At 50.1% G+C, this 20526-nt stretch overlaps 1 protein-coding gene across 1 annotated transcript in view; it reads right to left on the reverse strand.

The window, feature by feature from the left end:
• Nucleotides 1-6653: 6653 nt before the first annotated feature.
• Nucleotides 6654-20526, reverse strand: part of LOC144508741 (basal cell adhesion molecule-like) — a 75567-nt gene continuing 61694 nt past the window's right edge. The window contains exons 15-16 of the mRNA XM_078237049.1: nt 17289-17403; nt 6654-12136 (exon numbers count right to left, since the gene is read on the reverse strand). Of these exons, the coding sequence (XP_078093175.1) occupies nt 12131-12136; nt 17289-17403 (121 nt within the window). The 3' untranslated portion in view covers nt 6654-12130. The remainder of the gene's footprint in view (nt 12137-17288; nt 17404-20526) is intronic.

The following is a 20526-nucleotide window of genomic DNA, read 5'->3' on the forward strand; positions in this document are numbered from 1 at the left end:
AGGGTCAGTGCTGAGGGAGTGCTGCACTGTCAGATGGTCAGTACTGAGGGAGGGCTATACTGAGGGTCAGTACTACAGTGAGGTGTGTGGGGTATATCAAGATGTTACAGTGAGGGGTGCGTGATATATCAGAGTGTTACAGTGAGGGATGTGGAATATATGTCAGAGTGTTACAGTGAGGGGTGTGGGATATATCAGAGTGTTACAGTGAGGTGTGTGTGATATATCAGAGTGTTACAGTGAGGTGTGTGTGATATATCAGAGTATTACAGTGAAGGGTGTGTGACATATCAGAGTGTTATAGTGAGGTGTGTGTGATATATCAGAGTGTTATAGTGAGGGTGTGTGATATATCAGTGTGTTACAGTGAGGGGTGTCTGATATATCAGAGTGTTACAGTGAGGGGTGTGGGATATATCAGAGTGTTACAGTGAGGGGTGTGGGATATATCTGAGTGTTACAGTGAGGGGTGTGCGATATATCAGAGTGTTACAGTGAGGGGTGTGTGATATATCAGAGTGTTATAGTGAGAGTGTGGGATATATCAGAGTGTTACAGTGAGGGGTGTGCGATATATCAGAGTGTTACAGTGAGGGGTGTGGGATATATCAGAGTGTTACAGTGAGAGTGTGGGATATATCAGAGTGTTACAGTGAGGGTGTGTGATATATCAGAGTGTTATAGTGAGGGTGTGTGATATATCAGTGTGTTACAGTGAGGGGTGTCTGATATATCAGAGTGTTACAGTGAAGGGTGTGCGATATATCAGAGTGTTACAGTGAGAGTGTGGGATATATCAGAGTGTTACAGTGAGGGGTGTGGGGTATATCAGAGTGTTACAGTGAGAGTGTGGGATATATCAGAGTGTTACAGTGAGGGGTGTGCGATATATCAGAGTGTTACAGTGAGAGTGTGGGATATATCAGAGTGTTACAGTGAGGGGTGTGGGATATATCAGAGTTACAGTGAGGTATGTGGGATATGTCAGAGTGTTACCGTGAGGTGTGTGGGATATATCAGAGTGTTACAGTGAGGGGTGTGGGATATATCAGAGTGTTACAGTGAGGGGTGTGGGATATATCTGAGTGTTACAGTGAGGTGTGTGTGTGATATATCAGAGTGTTACAGTGAGGGATGTGGGATATATCAGAGTGTTACAGTGAGGGGTGTGGGATATATCTGAGTGTTACAGTGAGGGGTGTGGGATATATCAGAGTGTTACAGTGAGGGGTGTGTGATATATCAGAGTTACAGTGAGGTATGTGGGATATGTCAGAGTGTTACCGTGAGGTGTGTGTGATATATCAGAGTGTTACAGTAAGGTATGTGGGATATGTCAGAGTGTTACCGTGAGGTGTGTGTGATATATCAGAGTGTTACAGTGAGGGGTGTGTGTGATATATCAGAGTGTTACAGTGAGGTGTGTGTGATATATCAGAGTGTCACAGTGAGGGTGTGTGTGATATATCAGAGTGTTACAGTGAGGGGTGTGGGATATATCTGAGTGTTACAGTGAGGGGTGTGGGATATATCTGAGTGTTACAGTGAGGGGTGTGGGATATATCAGAGTGTTACAGTGAGGGGTGTGGGATATATCTGAGTGTTACAGTGAGGGGTGTGGGATATATCAGAGTGTTACAGTGAGGGTGTGTGATATATCAGAGTTACAGTGAGGTATGTGGGATATGTCAGAGTGTTACCGTGAGGTGTGTGTGATATATCAGAGTGTTACAGTAAGGTATGTGGGATATGTCAGAGTGTTACCGTGAGGTGTGTGTGATATATCAGAGTGTTACAGTGAGGGGTGTGGGATATATCAGAGTGTCACAGTGAGGGTGTGTGTGATATATCAGAGTGTTACAGTGAGGTGTGTGTGATATATCAGAGTGTTACAGTGAGGGGTGTGGGATATATCAGAGTGTCACAGTGAGGGTGTGTGTGATATATCAGAGTGTTACAGTGAGGGTGTGTGATATATCAGAGTGTTACAATGAGGGTGTGTGATATATCAGAGTGTTACAGTGAGGGGTGTGGGATATATCAGAGTGTTACAGTGAGGGGTGTGGGATATATCAGAGTGTTACAGTGAGGGGTGTGGGATATATCAGAGTGTTACAGTGAGGGGTGTGGGGTATATCAGAGTGTTACAGTGAGGGGTGTGGGGTATATCAGACCATTACAGTGAGAGGTGTGGGATATATCAGACTGTTTACAGTGAGGAGTGTGGGATATATCAGAGTGTTACAGTGAGGTGTGTGGGGTATATCAGAGTTTTACAGTGAGGGGTGTGGGGTATATCAGACCATTACAGTGAGAGGTGTGGGATATATCAGACTGCTTACAGTGAGGTGTGTGGGATATATCAGAGTTTTACAGTGAGGGGTGTGGGATATATCAGACTGTTTACAGTGAGGAGTGTGGGATATATCAGAGTTACAGTGAGAGGTGTGGGATATATCAGCGTGTCACAGTGAGGGGTGAGGGATATATCAGTGGGTTACAGTGCGGGGTGTGGGATACATCAGAGTTATAGTGAGGTTTGTGGGATGTATCAGTGTGTTACATTGAGGGGTGTGGGATACATCAGAATGTTACAGTAACGGGTGTGGGATATATCAGTGTGTCACAGTGAGCAGTGTGGGATGTATCAGAGTGTTACAGTGAGGGATGTGGGGTATATCAGAATGTTACAGTGCGGCTTGTGGGGTATATCGGAGTGTAACAGTGCGGGGTGTGGGATATATCAGAGTGTTACAGTAAGGGGTGTGGGGTATATCAGAGGTACAGTAAGGGGTGTTGGAGACATCAGTGAGTTAGAGTGAGGGATGTGGGATACATCAGAGTTACAGTAAGGAGTGTGGGATATATGAGAGTTACAGTGAGGGGTGTAGAATATATCAGCTTGTTACAGTAAGGAGTGTGGGATATATGAGAGTTACAGTGAGGGGTGTGGGATATATCAGTATGTTACAGTAAGGAGTGTGGGATACATGAGAGTTACAGTGAGGGGTGTGAGGTATATCTGTGTGTTACAGTAAGGAGTGTGGGATATATGAGAGTTACAGTGAGGGGTGTGGGATATATCAGTATGTTACAGGAAGGAGTGTGGGATATATGAGAGTTATAGTGAGGGGTGTAGAATGTATCAGCTTGTTACAGTAAGGGTTGTGGGACACATTAGAGTTACAGTGACGGGTGTGAGGTATATCTGTGTGGTACAGTAAGAGGTGTGGGATATATCAGAATTACAGTGAGGGGTGTAGAATATATCAGTGTGTTACAGTAAAGCGTATGGGATACTATGGTGATATCAGGATGTGTGTGTGTGAGTATTGGACACATTCCCGTTACTGTGCATCTTCTCCGTCTCTGGCTCCTCCTTCCAGTGCCCATCTTGTTTGCTTTGCCACTGACCCGATTGCTGATTGACTGGTGCCTGGTCTGACTTGTCCTCATTTCCAGCCTCAGTGGGTTTACAAATAGCCCAGTTCACGACACCGTGTCCAAACTCTTGAGAGAGATTTCCTTTTTAAGTCAGTCTGTGCTTGGCTGCATTACCACTTGATCCTTTTCCCACATGCAATTCTCGTGACCCCTGCCTGCCAACCATGCCTGGTATATTAATCCCTGTCGGGAACTCTCCTTGTTATGCTGTGCTTCGGAGAGTTGGCTGTATATCTGTCCCAGTGACGCACGGGTGTTAGACTTTGACCAGAAGTGCAGTGTCCCTGGAGTTGATGTTCCATTTAGATTCCCCCCAGCGAGAGGCTGACTGAGAATTATTCCACTTCAGGCCCTGGGCAAGGTGGCGTTGCTAGGCCTTCATTTGATACCAGAAGGTAAGACTCTGGTCAGTGCTCCTCCATGTCCTGGTGCAGCACTGAAACTTGTAGGCCTGAAGCCTGCCTCCTAGACCTTGGGGAGAAAGGTCAGCCGTCAAAATGGCTGAGATTCAGCCAGCGTTTTGGGCCACCAGGCCTCGTAGGCTAAAGGTCATTCCAGATCAGTCGCAGGGGCTTCTGGGTATAGAATGGGGCCTTCCCGGCTTGATTTTATTTATTTTTTATTCACTTGTGGCATTATTCATTTTTTATTCAAATGCTGGTGTTGCTGGTTCTTGTTTAGAGACAGTTGAGAGTTAACCACATTGTTGTGGCTTTGGAGTCACATGTAGGCCAGACCAGGTAAGAATGACAGATTTTCTTCCCAAACAGAAATTAGTGAACCAGATGGGTTTGTCCGACATGATTTCCTGGTCATCAGTAGATTCTTAATTCCAGATTATTTTTATTAAATTAACATCCCACCATCTGCTGTGGTGGGATTCGAACCCAGGTTCACCGGAACATTCGCTGAGTTTTCTGGGTTAATAGCCTCGTGATAATACCACTAGGCCATCACCTCCCCATTGGCTACTGAGGAATCGAAACAGCATTCTGGTGTACTTTCCCATTGTCTGCGATGTTGGCCCTCACAGGTTGCCATCAATTAGGGTTGGCAACCATCTCCCAGGGTCAAAGTTCGGTCTCTTGACATACTCACTGCCATCAGCCCTGTCCACATAGGGGAACGCCCCACTTGTTCTTCCAGCAAGTGGCCTGACAACATCCCTTTCCTCCTCCAACTCTCCAAGGGGCTGAGATTGATCCCGAATCTTGGGATGTGGCGTGTGGGAGGGAGGGCAGGGGTGAAAGGTCAGCTAGCATCGCCATTGACACTGTATTTGCTCACCACCTTCTCCTGCAGTCTGGTGGAGAAGATCAGGGAGCAATTAAGAATTGTTTTAAGGAAAAAAACATCTTCATTGAAAGCTTAATTTTAACTCGTGATGGGATTGGGGGAAAGGTCATGGGTTGGCCAACTGGACAGGTTAGCAACAGGATGTGAAACCCACAGGATAATTCCCACCAGTGTTGATAAACCTTCTGATCCTCCAACCCCCCTGCAGACTACATTCTTCATCATCATTTCGGTAGGGAAGGGCTTGAGTATTGCTGAGAAAGGACGTTATGTCAAAGTTTTCCATCTTGCACTCATCAGGCCAATGGCAGGAACACCAGTGTCAGGGGGAAATGGCGACTTGCTACTGCATGAGAAGCGAGTGCCGATTGTTTGGCAAGTGGAACCTGACCGGTCGAGGTGTTGGCAGTAGAGGACGCATCAGTTGATGGTGACTGACAGTTAATTGCCAAGCACTGTTTTGGATATTTAAACCAGGCGGCTTGACTCTGATTGGTCACGGCATTGGCCTGAGGAACGCACCAATGAATGGCTGTTGGGAAACAATGACTGAGTGGTATTATTGTGAGGCTATGAATCCACAAACTCAGCTAATGTTCGGGGGACCTCAATTCAAATTCCACCACGGCAGATGGTGGAATTTGAATTCAATAAAAGAAATCTGGAATTAAGAATCTACTGATGATCATGAAACCATTGTCGATTGTTGTAAAAACCCATCTGGGTCACTAATGTCCTTTAGGGAAGGCAATCTGCAGTCTTTACCTGGTCTGGCCTACGTATGGCTCCAGACTCACAGCAATGTGGTTGACTCTCAACTGCCCTGTGAACAAGGGCAAGTCGGAATGGGCAATAAATGCTGCCCAGCCATGAATGAAACAGCTGTAATGTGTGTACCTGTCCTCTCTGTCAGCAAAGTACTGTGTATTAATATATGTAGCTTCCAGTACAGACAAATGTGCCACACTGTGAGCCTGACTGATGGTTCTAAATTAGTCATCAGCATAATTCTAACTAAGCCAAGGATCATTCAGCAAATGTTGTCCGACCGCGGAATCGACCCTGATTTTGTGTGGAGTGTTGCGAGCGAGGGTCGGTGGGGTAGCCTCTCACTCCGATTCAATGAGTGGTGGGTGTCCTCGCCCCCACTCCCTCCCCCCTCATCACCAATCACCCCTTGGTTCCCAGTCATGCCCCTCAGCAACAGAAAGTTCCCAATGGTGGGAGAGTCCAGAACGAGGGGTCACAGTTTGAGGTTAAGGGGTAAACCTTTTAGAACTGGGGTGAGGAGAAACTTCTTCACCCAGAGGGTGGTGAATGTGTGGAATTCACTACCACAGAAAGTAGTTGAGGCCAAAACGTTGTGTGATTTCAAGAAGAAATTAGATATAGCTCTTGGGGCTAAAGGGCTGGCATGGTGGCACAGTGGTTAGCACTGCTGTCTCACAGCGCCAGGGATCTGGGTTCGATTCCCGGCTTGGGTCACTGTCTGTGTGGAGTCTGCACATTCTCCCTGTGTCTGCGTGGGTTTCCTCCGGGTGCTCCGGTTTCCTCCCACAGTCCAAAGATGTGCGGGTTAGGGTGATTGGCCATGCTAAATTGCTCCTTAGTGTCAGGGGGACTAGCTGGCATAAATGTATGGGGATAGCGCTGGGTTAGGATTATGGTCAGTGCAGACTCGATGGGCTGAAAGGCCTCCTTCTGCGCTGTCGGGATTCTATGATCAATGATATGGGGGCGGGGAAGAGAGGATCAGGATGTTGAATTCGATGATCAGCCATGATCAAGATGAATGGCGGAATAGGCTCAAAGGGCCGAATGGTCTCCTCCTGCTTCTAGTTTCTATGTTGCTAGGCTGGCCTTGGGCACGCCTGTGCCCGCGTGTTTGAAATAATGACCGACAAGCCCAAGGGTGACACACATACACACGTTTTTTTTTAAATGTCAAAAATCTACACAATGAACATTATATACAGATATCTCAGCACGTGGAACAAAAGGTGAAGGGAATTCGACATTCAGTCACAGCAACAGCAGGGTAGGGGTTGGCGGGGGGAGTATCTCATTCAAGCAGGGGTCATATTTCTCAGGCAGGAAGTTTAGACGGCTAAGATTTGGTGCAGCGATGGGGGCCTAACATCTTGGCTGCTCCTTGCCCTGTCCAGTTGAAGCTAATGGCACCAATGCCCTGGTAACTAACCGTGTTGAGGACGAGGTGGCAATGGGAGCGACAGTCATTCACCCCCGCACATCCCCCCCCATGAAAACCACATACCCCCCCATGTCCCGTTGGCCTGTCATGGGGAACAGACACCTCAGCCTATTCCCCAGCTCCCCACCCCTCCTCTGCCCCCTCAAATAGCAGAAGAACTTGCTAAGGCCAACTCAACGCAGGACTTGAATTGGGTAGGTGAGCTTGGGAGGGGCTCGGTGGGGTGGATTGAACCGGGAGGGGAAGGGGGTACCACACAATGAGTAGGAGGGTAATAAATATACAGAGGACCAAGGGGAGGACATTCAGCCCCTCGAGGTCCAGGCGGACATTAAATTCTACCTTGGCTGATCCGTAACCCAAGTCCATCGAATAATTTCAATCCCTTCCACCATAAACATCTACCAAAATTCTCAACTGATCCCTCCCAGCATCAGTAGTGTTTATATTTGGTTGGGAGGGGGGCAGAGAGTTCCAGGTCCCCACACCCATCACGGAAACCAGCCTGCCATCCATCGACTCCATTTACACTTCCCGCTACCTCAGGGAAAGCAGCCAGCATAATCAAGGACCCCACGTACTCCGCTAACAGGCCGGAACCCACCTTGCCCACTGTGGAATCGGAGCAGGCAAGGGTCCCACAATGGAAATTACCGTTTACCTCGGGCGGGAATCTCTGGTCTCGCCTGAGCGAGGCCATAAATTCCCACCCATACTCTCTTCCACCTTCTCCCGTCAGGAAAAAGATACAAACGTCTGAGGTCCACGTACCAACTGACTCAAGAACAGCTTCTTCCCTGCCGCCATCAGACTTTTGAATGGACCTTTCTTACAGTGGTTGGCACTGCTGCCTCATCGCCAAGTACCTGGGTTCGGTTCCCGGCTTGGGTCACTATTGTGTAGAGTTTGCACATTCTCCCCATGTCTGTGTGGGTTTCCGCCGGGTGGCCCGGTTTCCTCCCACATTCCCCAAAAAAGTGCAGGTTAAGTGGATTGACCATGCTAAATTGCCCCTGAGTGTCAGGGGCACTAGCAAGGGTAAATGCATGGGATTATGGGGATAGGGCTTGCATGGGATTGTGGTTGGTGCAGACTCAATGGGCCGAATGGCCTTCTTCTGCACGTTAGGAATCATAGAATTCTATGATTCTATGATTAAGCTGATCTTCTTCGACACCCTAGCTATGACTGTAACACTACATTCTGCACTCTCTCCTTTCCTTCTCCCCTATGTACTCTTGTAGAGCATAGATAAGGTAGATAGTTAACATCTTTATCCAATGGTAGGGGAGTCGAAAACGAGAGGACATAGGTTTAAGGTCAAAGGAGAGAGATGCAAAAGGGCCAGAGGAGCAATTTTTTCACTCAGAGGATGGTGAATGTCAGGAACAAGCTGCCAGAGGCAGAGTCTTTTAAAAAACATTTAGACAGTTACATGGGTAAGATGGGTATAGAGGGATATGGGCCAAACGCGGGCAATTGGGACTAACTTAGTGGTTAGAAACTGGGCGGTATGGACAAGTTGGGCCAAAGGCCTGTTTCCATGCTGTATACCTCTATGGCTCTACTCTATGAACGGTATGCTTTGTCCGTACAGCGTGCAAGAAACAATACTTTTCACTGTATCCCAGTACATGTGACAATAACAAATCAAATCAAAGCTCTTTGTGTGAGGAAGCTCTCTCTGACCCCACTCCTGAACACGGCCTGTCTCCAACTTTAAGGTTCTGCACACCCCCCACCCCGACACCACCCCCCTCCTTTTCCTGGATTCTTCCCCATAACGCAGCAAGCCCCACCCCCCCCAACCCCTTTTTCCCCTCCCGACCACATACACCACAGGAGATGGTTCCTCTCTATTGGTCCTATGGAATTATCAAACCTTTAATCATCTTAAACACCTCGATTCAATTCCCCTCAATCTTCCATCATTAACATTTACTTGTGAAGTCCTATAGTACCTTTACCAATGTAAAACATCCCACAGGAGCAATCAATACAATTTGACCCAAAGCCACATCAGGGGATATAATGGACAGAGAGATTGTTCAAAGTGCTGGGTGTGAAGGAGAGTCTCAAAGAAGGAGATATAGAGAAGGGGGTGGAGAGATTTAGGGAGGGAATTCCAGAGCTTAGGCCTCCCCGGATCGTGATCTTCAGGGATCGTGAAAACTGGGCTCTGGTGAATTGTGGGAAAATGGCGGTGCCCGGTTTCTTCTGCTGCACGGTCAGATTGACGTAACCTCGAGCCAGAGAGGGCGACCTTCCTGGAACTGTGACGCCCTCGAGGGCAAGACATTGGTGGGGCCCTCTCTCAGGACAAACACCCTCTCCCCTTCAGTCCCCAAGCCATGACACCTTGAGGTCAAATCCGCCCAGCAGCCAATAGGAGCCAAACAATTCTGAGAGAGGCAATATCATTGGGCGCCTCCGGTTGTTGAAGAACCTTCCGGCACTGGAAGACACTCAGGCCTTCAGGCCTGTGAGAGCCTCCGGCAGAAGGTCCCATTCCCGACTGGAAACATGTTGACTTTGAATGTGCTGCTTTATCCAGAATCCAAAGCAGTTCAGAGGTCACCTGGCAAACCCGAGTAGCGATGGCCGGAGTGGAGATGTGAGGGTGGGCTACAAGGTAGAAGGGGAAGGGCATAAAATGTCATGGCGATAGATGGCAAGTTAGCTGAACTTAAAGTGACATCTCACTGGCTCCTTCACCAACCAATTGGACGCAAGGTACTAGAATAATACGAAACGTGCGAGTGGGGTGGACGGATTGGTTTTTGCTTGAGACCCCGTCAGCTTTTACAAAACAGCAATGCGAGAACAAAAAGGGAATGGCAGGAACCTCTCCTGAGGAATTATGAACCCACACAAACAATTCTCCAGATTCAGTCAGTTCATAGACAGAAGTGCAGGGGTCAGAGGTCATGACCCCCTTGACCAAAAACACATGCTAAACAAGAGGAACAAACATAGCCGCCGAACGATCTGGCTTGTGGGTATGAATCATTCTCGCCCCGTCCCCTTTTGAAAAAACACCAAGAAACACAAAACATTTCAATCATGTAAGATGGTGACTCGTTATCACAAATTCTGCTCGGCATGGCAACAGGACCCTGGCCTTTCCACCAATGGTGGGGTAGATCTCCCAATTATATCGCTCTCTCTCTCTTCCCAGTTGGACGAGGCGGGAATTTCATAAGTGGAATTCAGATTGTGGGATTAGAATATTGTGCGCAATCAAACACTCCCAGGACAGGTACAGCACGGGGTTAGATACAGAGTAAAGCTCCCTCTACACTGTCCCCATCAAACACTCCCAGGACAGGTACAGCATGGGGTTAGATACAGAGTAAAGCTCCCTCTACACTGTCCCCATCAAACACTCCCAGGACAGGTACAGCACAGGGTTAGATACAGAGTAAAGCTCCCTCTACACTGTCCCCATCAAACACTATGATGTGGAGATGCCGGCGTTGGACTGGGGTAAACACAGTAAGAAGTTTAACAACACCAGGTTAAAGTCCAACAGTGTGGCTTTTGCTACCAAATAAACCTGTTGGACTTTAACTTGGTGTTGCTAAACTTCTTCCCATCAAACACTCCCAGGCCAGGTACAGTGCGGGGTTAGATGCAGAGTAAAGCTCCCTCGACACTGTCCCCATCAAACACTCCCAGGACAGGTACAACACAGGGTTAGATACAGAGTAAAGCTCCCTCGACACTGTCCCCATCAAACACTCCCAGGACGGGTACAGCACGGAGTTAGATACAGAGTAAAGCTCCCTCTACACTGTCCCCATCAAACACTCCCAGGACGGGTACAGCACGGGGTTAGATACAGAGTAAAGCTCCCTCTACACTGTCCCCATCAAACACTCTCAGGACGGGTACAGCGCGGGGTTAGATGTGGAGTGAAGATGTATTGACAATGGGATAGATTTGCAGTGTGACATGCTGATGGATGGAGTTGGGCTGTTGGTGTGTATTGGCAGTGGGCTCCACAATGTCAATGCTTCAAACACAGGGGTCAAATCAAAAATCTACTTGGGGCATCTAAACCTCCCTTCCCGCATGAGTCCAGTGTCACTCATCCACTTCAACACGAGAGACCCAGAAGGCCACGCTCCACGATGGTCAATTCTGAGCCCAGGCCCTCGTGCCATGGCTCTTTCGATCGGGTGATTCTCATTCCAACTCACTACACTCGAGACTTCGTGGAGAAGCAAGGCGTAGATCCCTTTGGGCACCAGTGGACACCATAGGCAATGGAGGGCCATTGTTGTTTCATCGAAACCTGACAGCGCAGAAGTAGGCCATTCGGCCCATCAAGCTCTCACTGACAATAATCCCACCCAGGCCCTATCCCCACAACCCCACATATTCACCCCGCTAATCCCTCTAACATACACAGCCCGGGACACTAAAGGGCAATTTAGCACGGCCAATCAACCTAACCCACACATCTTTGGAGTGTGGGAGGAAACCGGAGCACCCGGAGGAAACCCACGCAGACACGGGGAGAATGTGAAAACTCCTCACAGGCAGTTACCCAATCAGGAAGTGAACCCAGGTCCCTGGAGCTGTGAGGCAGCAGTGCTAACCACTGTGCCACCCACTGAGCCACGTTACCCACCACTGCCTCCCACCCCTGGGAAACTCTGACCTCTAACTGCTTGGCGCAATGAGCAGGGGGCAAAGGGGAAAGTTACGGGAGGGTTGGAGCGATCTGGGGTGAACGGGATGGTGGGTGTAACCCGGGGGGGCGAGTGGCGATGTGGCATTGCCCATCTGGGAAAGGCTGAGGGTTTTAGTCAGTTTGGTGAGATGTCATCCCAAGTGACTCCCGGCCACAGAGGAGAGAGCAGACGGGGAGGGAGGGAGGGAGGGAGGGAGGGAGGGAGGGAGGGAGGGGGCGAGGGGGTGGCGTGAGGAAGCAGGGTTTGTTATAACGAGTCCCGACTCAATTCATTCATCCTATGTTATATCTGCGGGGATAGGGTAGGTTGAAAGCCTCAGCTCCGAGTGTGTGTTGAACGAGTGGTGGGAGGTCCGTCGCGATGGTCAGGATGTTTCTGAGCACTCCAGCGTGATCAACATCTCCCCTTCAGTCTCTCAGTCTCGCCAGCTTCATCCTTCTGAATCTTCCCTCCGACCGTCCCATCATCAGATTCCAATTTAACACTGCGACAGAGAGAGAGAGACAGACAGAGTGAACACCCAGGCCAGAAAATACCCCAAATAAACCCAGGTCAAACTAACCCCCCACAAACCTCCCCCAACCCCCCTCCCCCTCCTCCATCCCAAAGGACAGACCATAATAGCCCAACTTCTCCCTCCACTGGCCAACTCCAACAAGCGTACTGAGCATTAGGCAGCCACGTAGTGTGTATTGTATGGGTCACATACATATGGGGGGTGGCATGGTGGCACAATGGTTAGCACTGCTATTTCACAGCGCCAGGGATCCGGGTTCGATTCCCGGCTTGGGTCGCTGTCTGTGTGGAGTCTGTACGTTCTCCCTGTGTCTGTGTGGGTTTTCTCCGGATGCTCCGGTTTCCTCCCACATTCTGAAAGACGTACTGGTTAGATGCATTGACCCGAATAAATTCCGGAGTGTGGCGACTAGGAGATTTTCACACTAACTTCATTGCAGTGTTAATGTAAGCCCTACTTGTGACAGTAATAAATAAACTTTTACTCACACACACCCACATACACACACACTCACATACACACACACACGCACACTCTCACTCACACACACTCACGTACACACACACTTACATTAACACAATTACACACACACACACTCACTCACATTCACACACTTGCGCACTCGGACACAGCCGCTCTCTCACACACATCTCACACACACTTGCGCGTACACACACACAAACTCGGAAATGCACAGAGTCAGATACTTTCACACTAACACACCCATTCACACAAACACATTTGTACTCATTCACTCACACTTACACACACTCAAACGCACCCATTCACACTTTCTCTCTCACACTCACTCCATTTGAGACGGCAGATGGTGTCTCAGTTTAAACATCGCACGATAAATTCAGCACCTCCAACAGAGCAGCACTCCCTCAGAGCCGGCCTGGACAAGGACCCAAGTCTGTGCAGAGGCTGGAATCCACGACCTTACGGAGAGCCCTGGTCTGAGGATTGATTCATGGCCGAATATAGAGAAAGGGAAAAATCAGGCCATACTCAGGCTGGTCAGACTTAATCGTAGCACAGTGGTTGGCACTGCTGCCTCACAGCGCCAGGGACCCTGGTTCGATTCCCGGCTTGGGTTACTGTCTGTGTGGCGATCGCACATTCTCCCCGTGTCTGCGTGGGTTTCCTCCGGGTGCTCCGGTTTCCTCCCACAGTCGGAAAGACGTGCTGGTTAGGTGCATTGGCCGTGCTAAATTCTAAATAAAGTGTATCCAAATAGCTGCCAGAGTGTGGTGACCAGGAGATTTTCACAGTAACTTCATTGCTGTGTTAATGTAACCCGACTTGTGACAGTAATAAAAAAAATAATAACTAAGCCAGAGTGGGTACTGCGAGAATCATAGAATCCTACAGTGCAGAAGGAAGCCATTCGGCCCATCGAGTCTGCACCGACCACAATCCCACCCAGGCCTTATTCTCATAAGCTCTCATATTTACCCTTCAAATCCCCCTGACACTAGGGTTAATTTAGCGCGCCCAATCTACCTAAGCTGCACATCTTTCAACACTAAGGGACAATTTGGCATGGCCAATTCCCCTAATCTACACATCTTTGGGCTGTGGGAGGAAACCGGAGCACCCGGAGCAAACCCACGCAGACATGGGAAGAATGTGCAAACTCCACACAGACAGTGACCTGAGGCCAGAATTGAACCTGGGTCCCCGGCGCTGTGAGGCAGCAGTGCTAAGCACTGTGTCACCATGCCACCCACTGGCCAGTGCTGGGGGAGTGGCTCACTTCTGTATAATCTTTCTCATTACCCTCTGAGGGAAGTGGGTGAAATGTATCTCGTTTCCCTGACAATGCAATGCTAGAACATAGAACATAGAACAGTACAGCACAGAACAGGCCCTTCGGCCCACGATGTTGTGCCGAGCTTTATCTGAAACCAAGATCAAGCTATCCCACTCCCTATCATCCTGGTGTGCTCCATGTGCCTATCCAATATCCGCTTAAATGTTCCAAAAGTGTCTGACTCCACTATCACTGCAGGCAGTCCATTCTACACCCCAACCACTCTCTGCGTAAAGAACCTACCTCTGGTATCCTTCCTATATCTCCCACCATGAACCCTATAGTTATACCCCCTTGTAATAGCTCCATCCACCCGAGGAAATAGTCTTTGAATGCTAGTTGGGTGTGTAAGCTCTGTGGAGGACACAAAGAGACTGCGAGGGGATATGGGCAGGTCGAGTGAGGGGGAAAGAAGATAAGACCATAAGACATAGGAGCGGAAGTAAGGCATTCGGCCCATCGAGTCCACTCCACCATTCAATCATGGTTGATTTCAACTCCATTTACCCGCTCTCTCCCCATAGCCCTTAATTCCTCGAGAAATCAAGAATTTATCAAGATGGAGCAGGACATGGAGAGTGGGGGTGGGGGGGGCAGGGGATGGTGTGGGGCAAGGGTGGGGGGAAGGGTGTTGGTGGGGGGAGGTAGTTACTGAGGCCAGAAAAGCAGCATTTTAAACGTGAGAGACTCTGGGGGGAATTTCTCCATCCCGTCCACCGCGGGAATCATAGTGGGGGAGACTCGGACCGTGCAGAGGCCTGTTGGCCTCGGGTGGGACTTTCCAGGATTTTTCTGGGCGATCGTGGCAGGAGTATCCCGGCGTCTGAAATGGCCGCCCATTGTGCGTGCATTCCCAGACCCCAGTCACCCCTGGAGCTGTCTGACCAATCAACGGGCAGCCACGGTGGGACGTGCGCTGTGATTGGCTGAGTGTTGACGGGGGGAGGGCGGACGCTGAGATGAGGGAGGGTGAGGGCCGGAGTTTCCAATGTCCTCCCTCGGGGGTGGGTAGGGGGTGCGGTCTCAAGAAGTTGCTAACCGGTGGGAAAATAAATATCGATGTTAAAACGATTTGTCTGGGCAGCTTAATCACACACGGACCTCCGTCCTGGACACACATTGGAGCCGTTCACCCTTGACCTTTCACCCCACCCTGGATCGAGGTCACAGCCTGAATGTGTAGGACGCTTGGTTAATCGGCTTCGCCCCCGCCAACCGGAGAGGCAGACGGGCCACGAGGGAGCCCAGACAATTGGTGTTGCGTTCACCTAAATGGGCCGAATGTTGCCCGTCGGCTGAAATTTTACACGTAAAAAAATACCCTGACCTCGGCCTTTGAAAGTATTTGGGTGTCACTGTACACAAATCACAAAAAGCTAACAAGAAGAGACAGCCAGCAATGAGGAAGGCAAAGTTGGCCTTCATTGCAAGGGGATTGGATTACAGGACTTAAGAGGTCTTCCTACAGGGACTTGGGTTCGATTCCCGGCCTTGGGTCACTGTCTGTGCGGAGTTTGCACGTTCCCCCCGTGTCTGTGTGGGTTGCCTCCGGGTGCCCTGGTTTCCTCCCACACTCCAAAGATGTGCAGGTTAGGTGGATTGGCCATGCTAAATTGCCCCTCAATGTCCTGGGTAGGTTAGAGGGATTAGCAGCTTAAATTTGTGGAGTGACAGGGATCAGGCCGAGGTGGCATTGCTGTCGGTGCAGACTCAATGGGTCGGATGGCCTCCTTCTGCACTGTAGGGATTCTATGATTCTATGAATTGTACAGAGCTCTGGCGCTACCACGTTTTGGAATATTTTGTGCGGTTCCAATCTCCATGTTTGAGGGGAATATTCCAGAACTAGAGGCGATACAGCGAGGGGTCAATAGATTGGTCGCTGGGATGAGAGGGTTGAACGAGGAGGAGAGATTGTGCAGAATGGGCTGAAATTCTCAGAGCTTAGAAGAACGGCTGGTGATCTCACTGAAAGATATTCTATTCTCAGACCGTTGGACAGGCTAGACAAGGAGAGGCTGATTCCCCGTCTCCTCCCCCCTTCCACCCACCTGGGCTGGAGCGTCTAGAACCTGGGCTCAGAGCCTCAGGATTTGGGGCAGCCATTTTGGATTGAGATGAGGAGGAATTGATTCACTCGGAGTGAGGTAAATCTTTGGAATTTTCTGCCCTGTGGAGGCTCCCTCGCTGAGTTCGTCCCAGGCTGAGATCAAGAGGTTTTTTGGGGATGGTACGGGAAGGATTTGCTATCACCTTACTGCATGGTGCAGCGAGAGCGAGGGCTCAAATGCTCTCCTCCTGATCCCGGATGGAATTCTCTGGTCCACTATTTACAGGGCACTGTGCTCAAACCAGTATCAATAACTTCCCAGTATTGTCTGCCAGGATCCCAGAATGAGAGGCACATCTCCAGAGAGCCAATCACCAGTTGTCCCACAACAAACCCCACACAAAATGGCTGCCACACAAAATGGCTGCCACACAAGATGGCTGCCACTGAGGGACAGTCAAAACGACATGACAAGGGCTGACCACACAAGATTCCTCCATTGTAGGATCGTGCAATAGAATGAAATGTTCATTTAGCAAGGTATCTAGTCAGTTAAAATCACTCAGTTTCCAACATCCTCCCTATCTCTGTAACTTCCTCCAGCCCCTACACCCTCCCTATCTCTGTAACTTCCTCCAGCCCTACAATTCTCCCTATCTCTGTAACCTCCTCTAGCCCCTACCACTCTCCCTGTCACTGTAACCTCCTCAAGCCCCTACAACCCTATCTCTGTAGTTCCCTCCAGCCCCTACACACCTCCCTATCGCTGTAACCTCCTCCAGCCCCTACAACCATCCCTATCTCTGTAACCTCCTCTAGCCCCTACACCCTCCCTATCTCTGTAACCACCTCCAGACCCCACAACACTGCCTATCGCTGTGACCTCAGCCAGCTCCTACAGCCATACCTATCTCTGTAATCTCCTCCAGTCCCTATAACTCTCACTATCTCTGCAACCTCCTCCAGCCCCTACAATGCTCCCTATCTCTATAACCTCCTCCGGCCCTCACAACCCTCCCTATCTCTGTAACTTCCTCCAGTCCCAACAAGCCTCCCTATCGTGGTTACGGTGATGTGAGTGGGGAACGGGATTGATTGGCTAGAGAGCTGGTATGGACTCAATGGGCAGAATGGCCTCCTTGTGAGTGAGGGTATCTCTTGGTCTCGACGCTGGCTGGGGTCTCCACTCCAGACAGGGAGACCATTCGCTCTGGCCTGGCCTCAGGCAGGGCCTGGTTGTCTCGGTAACTCACCCTCACTCCAGTGGGCCTCGGGTCTCCGTTCAGCCCCAGAAGGCCAGAGGCCTCGGCTGATTGGCCTGTCTTCATCTCCACTACAATGTCATCGTTTCTGACCTCCGTATGAACCCTGGAAAATGCAAAGAGGCCCATGGCTGGTCAGATTCCTTCCTCCCTCCCCTCATCCAGCCCCCACCCCTTGGCCCTCTCTGGCACTCTAACCCCACGCCCCCGACACTCCAGACCTGCCCAGATCCCGGATCCTTGATTGCCCGATGTCACCTCTTGCCAGCTCTCTTGGGTATAAAGGATCAAGGGAATGGTGGTGGTGGGGGGGGGGGGGGGGGGGGGGGGGGGAGGAGGGGAGGGGAGGGTGGGGGGGAGGAGGGGCGGAGGGGGGGAGGGGGAAGCGGGGATCAGGATATTGAATTTGATGATCAGCCATGATCGTAATGAATGGTGGAGCAGGCTCGAAGGGCCGAATGGCCTCCTCCTGCTTCTAGTTTCTATGTTAGACTGCCTCCTACAGGGAGAATCTGTGGTTGAGTGGTATTGTTACTGGGCTATTAATCCAGTGACTCAGGGCAATGCTTAGGAGATCCAGGTTCGAATCCCACCACGGCAGATGGTGGAATTTGAATTCAATATGAAAAGGAAAGTTCTAGAAATAGAAGTCGAATGATGATTGTGAAACCATTGTCGACTGTCGGAAAAAACCCATTTGGTTCACTAAAGTAAAGTAAAGTTTATTTATTAATCACAAGTTGGCTTACGTTAACACTGGAATGAAGTTACTGTGAAAATCCCCTAGTCGTCACACTCCAGCGCCTGTTCGGGTACACAGAGGGCAAATTTAGCACGGCCAATCCACCTAACCAGCACGTCTTTCGGACTGTGGGAGGAAACCAGAGCACCCGGAGGAAACCCTCGCAGACACGAGGAGTACGTGCAAACTCCACACAGACAGTGACCCAAGCTGGCAATCGAAACCGAGTCCCTGGCGCTATGAGGCAGCAGCGCTAACCACTGTGCCACCATCTGCCATTCTTACCTGGTCTGGCCTACATGTGACTCCAGAGCCACAGCGATGTAGTTGACTCTTAACTGTCCTCTGTAATGACCGTGCGAGACACTCACCTCAAGGGGCAGTTAGGGATGGGCAATAAAGTTTGGCAGGGCCATGACTGAATATAGAAAAGGAAGTGAACTGAGGACTCTCTATCATCGGACCTCCAAATCTGAGTGACCCCTCACTTCCCTCACACCCACGCTCGCAGGCAAAGGTTCTTGACACCCCGCTCCCCCCTCCCCTCAGGAAAGGGGTATTATCCTTGGCAGGGAGGTGAGGGGAGAGGTTGCACAATGTTGTCTTCCGTCCCCTCGAGCACGGGAGAGTTCACGGTGGCTAATGGAGAGGGAGAGAATCCGGGACCAAGAGGGGGAGGTGACAAACTTAAAATTAGAGCCAGGCTGATCATGTGGGCGGTGGTGGTGGTGGGGGGATATCAGGCCAAATGCAGGGCAGCATGGTGGCACAGTGTCAGTACCGCTGCCTCACAGCGCCAGGGACCCAGGTTCGATTCCCGGCTTGGGTCACTGACTGTGCGCAGTTTGCACATTCTCCCCGTGTCTGTGTGGGTTTCCTCCGGGTGCTCTGGTTCCACAGAATCTACAGTGCAGAAGGAGGCCATTCGGCCCATTAGGTCTGCACTGACAGCAATCCCACCCAGGCCCTCACCCCATAAACCCACATATTTATCCTCCGAATCCCCCTGGCACTAAGGGGCAATTTAGCATGGCCAATCCACCTAACCTGCACATCCTTGGACTGTGGGAGGAAACCGGAGCACCTGGAAGAAACCCACGCAGACACGGGGAGAAGGTGCAAACTCCACACAGACAGTCACCCCAGGCCGGAGTTGAACCCGGGTCCCTGGCACTGTGAGGCAGCAGTGCTAACCACTGTGCCACCCCACAGTCGAAAGGCATGCCTGTTAGGTGCATTGGTTGTGCTAAACTCTACCCCAGTGTACCTGAACAGGCGCCGGAATGTGGCGACTGCGATTTTCACAGTAACTTCATTGCAGAGTTAATGTAAGTCTACTTGTGACACGACTCAATAAATAAACTATAAACTTTTTCACAGAAAGGAGAGTGGGAATCTGGAACACCCTATCACCAATCTCACCCCGGACATTCTCTCTTCCACCTTCTTCCATCGGGAAAAAGATGCAAAAGTCTGAGGTCACGTACCAACCGACTCAAGAACAGCTTCTTCCCTGCTGCCATCAGACTTTTGAATGGACCTACCTTGCATTAAGTTGATCTTTCTCTACACCCGAGCTCTGACTGTAACACTACATTCTGAACCCTCTCCTTTCCTTCTCTATGAATGGTCTGGTTTGTATAGCGCGCAAGAAATAATAGTTTTCACTGTGGATTAATACATGTGACAATAATAAATCAAATCAAATCGAATCAAATCAATCGTCACCCCCAAATATCTGCTGAGGTTGGGACAATTGGAAATGCCAAAACCGCGATCGGTTGTTGATGGGGAAGAGATTTCGAAGGATGCGGAGAACGGGTAAGCAATAGACCAGGCAAGGACTGACTGAACTGGGTAGCAAGCTGTAAAGGGCCGAAGGGCCTCCATCTCTTCCTATCTTCCCGAATGGTAGTTCGAGCACACACTGCATTTCCAAAAGGTGGGACTTGCTAACATTGCAGTCCTGTGACACCCAGACCCGGAACAGTGTGGAATATAGAGATAGGGAGGGGTGCAGGGGCTGGAGGAGGTTACAGAGATAGGGAGGACGTAGGGGCTGGAGGAGGTTACAGAGATAGGGAGGACTGTAGGGGCTGGAGGAGGTTACAGAGATAGGGAGGGTTGTAAGGGCTGGAGGAGGTTACAGAGATAGGGAGGGTTGTAGGAGCTGGATGATTTTATAGAGATAGGGAGGACTGTAGGGGCTGGAGGAGGTTACAGAGATAGGGAGGGTTGCAGGGGCTGGAGGAGTTTACAGAGATGGGGAGAGTTGTAGGGGCGGGAGGAGGTTAAAGAGATAGGGAGGGTTGTAGGGGGGAGGAGGTTACAGAGATAGGGAGGGTTGTAGGAGCTGGAAGAGGTTACAGAGATAGGGAGGGTTGTAGGGGCTGGAGGAGGTTACAGGGATATGGAGAGTTGTAGGGACTGGAGGAAGTTACAGAGATAGGGAGGGTTGTAGGGGCTGGAGGAGGTTACAGAGATATA

Source organism: Mustelus asterias, chromosome 20 (assembly GCF_964213995.1).
Source record: "Mustelus asterias chromosome 20, sMusAst1.hap1.1, whole genome shotgun sequence".
Lineage (NCBI taxonomy): Eukaryota > Metazoa > Chordata > Chondrichthyes > Carcharhiniformes > Triakidae > Mustelus > Mustelus asterias.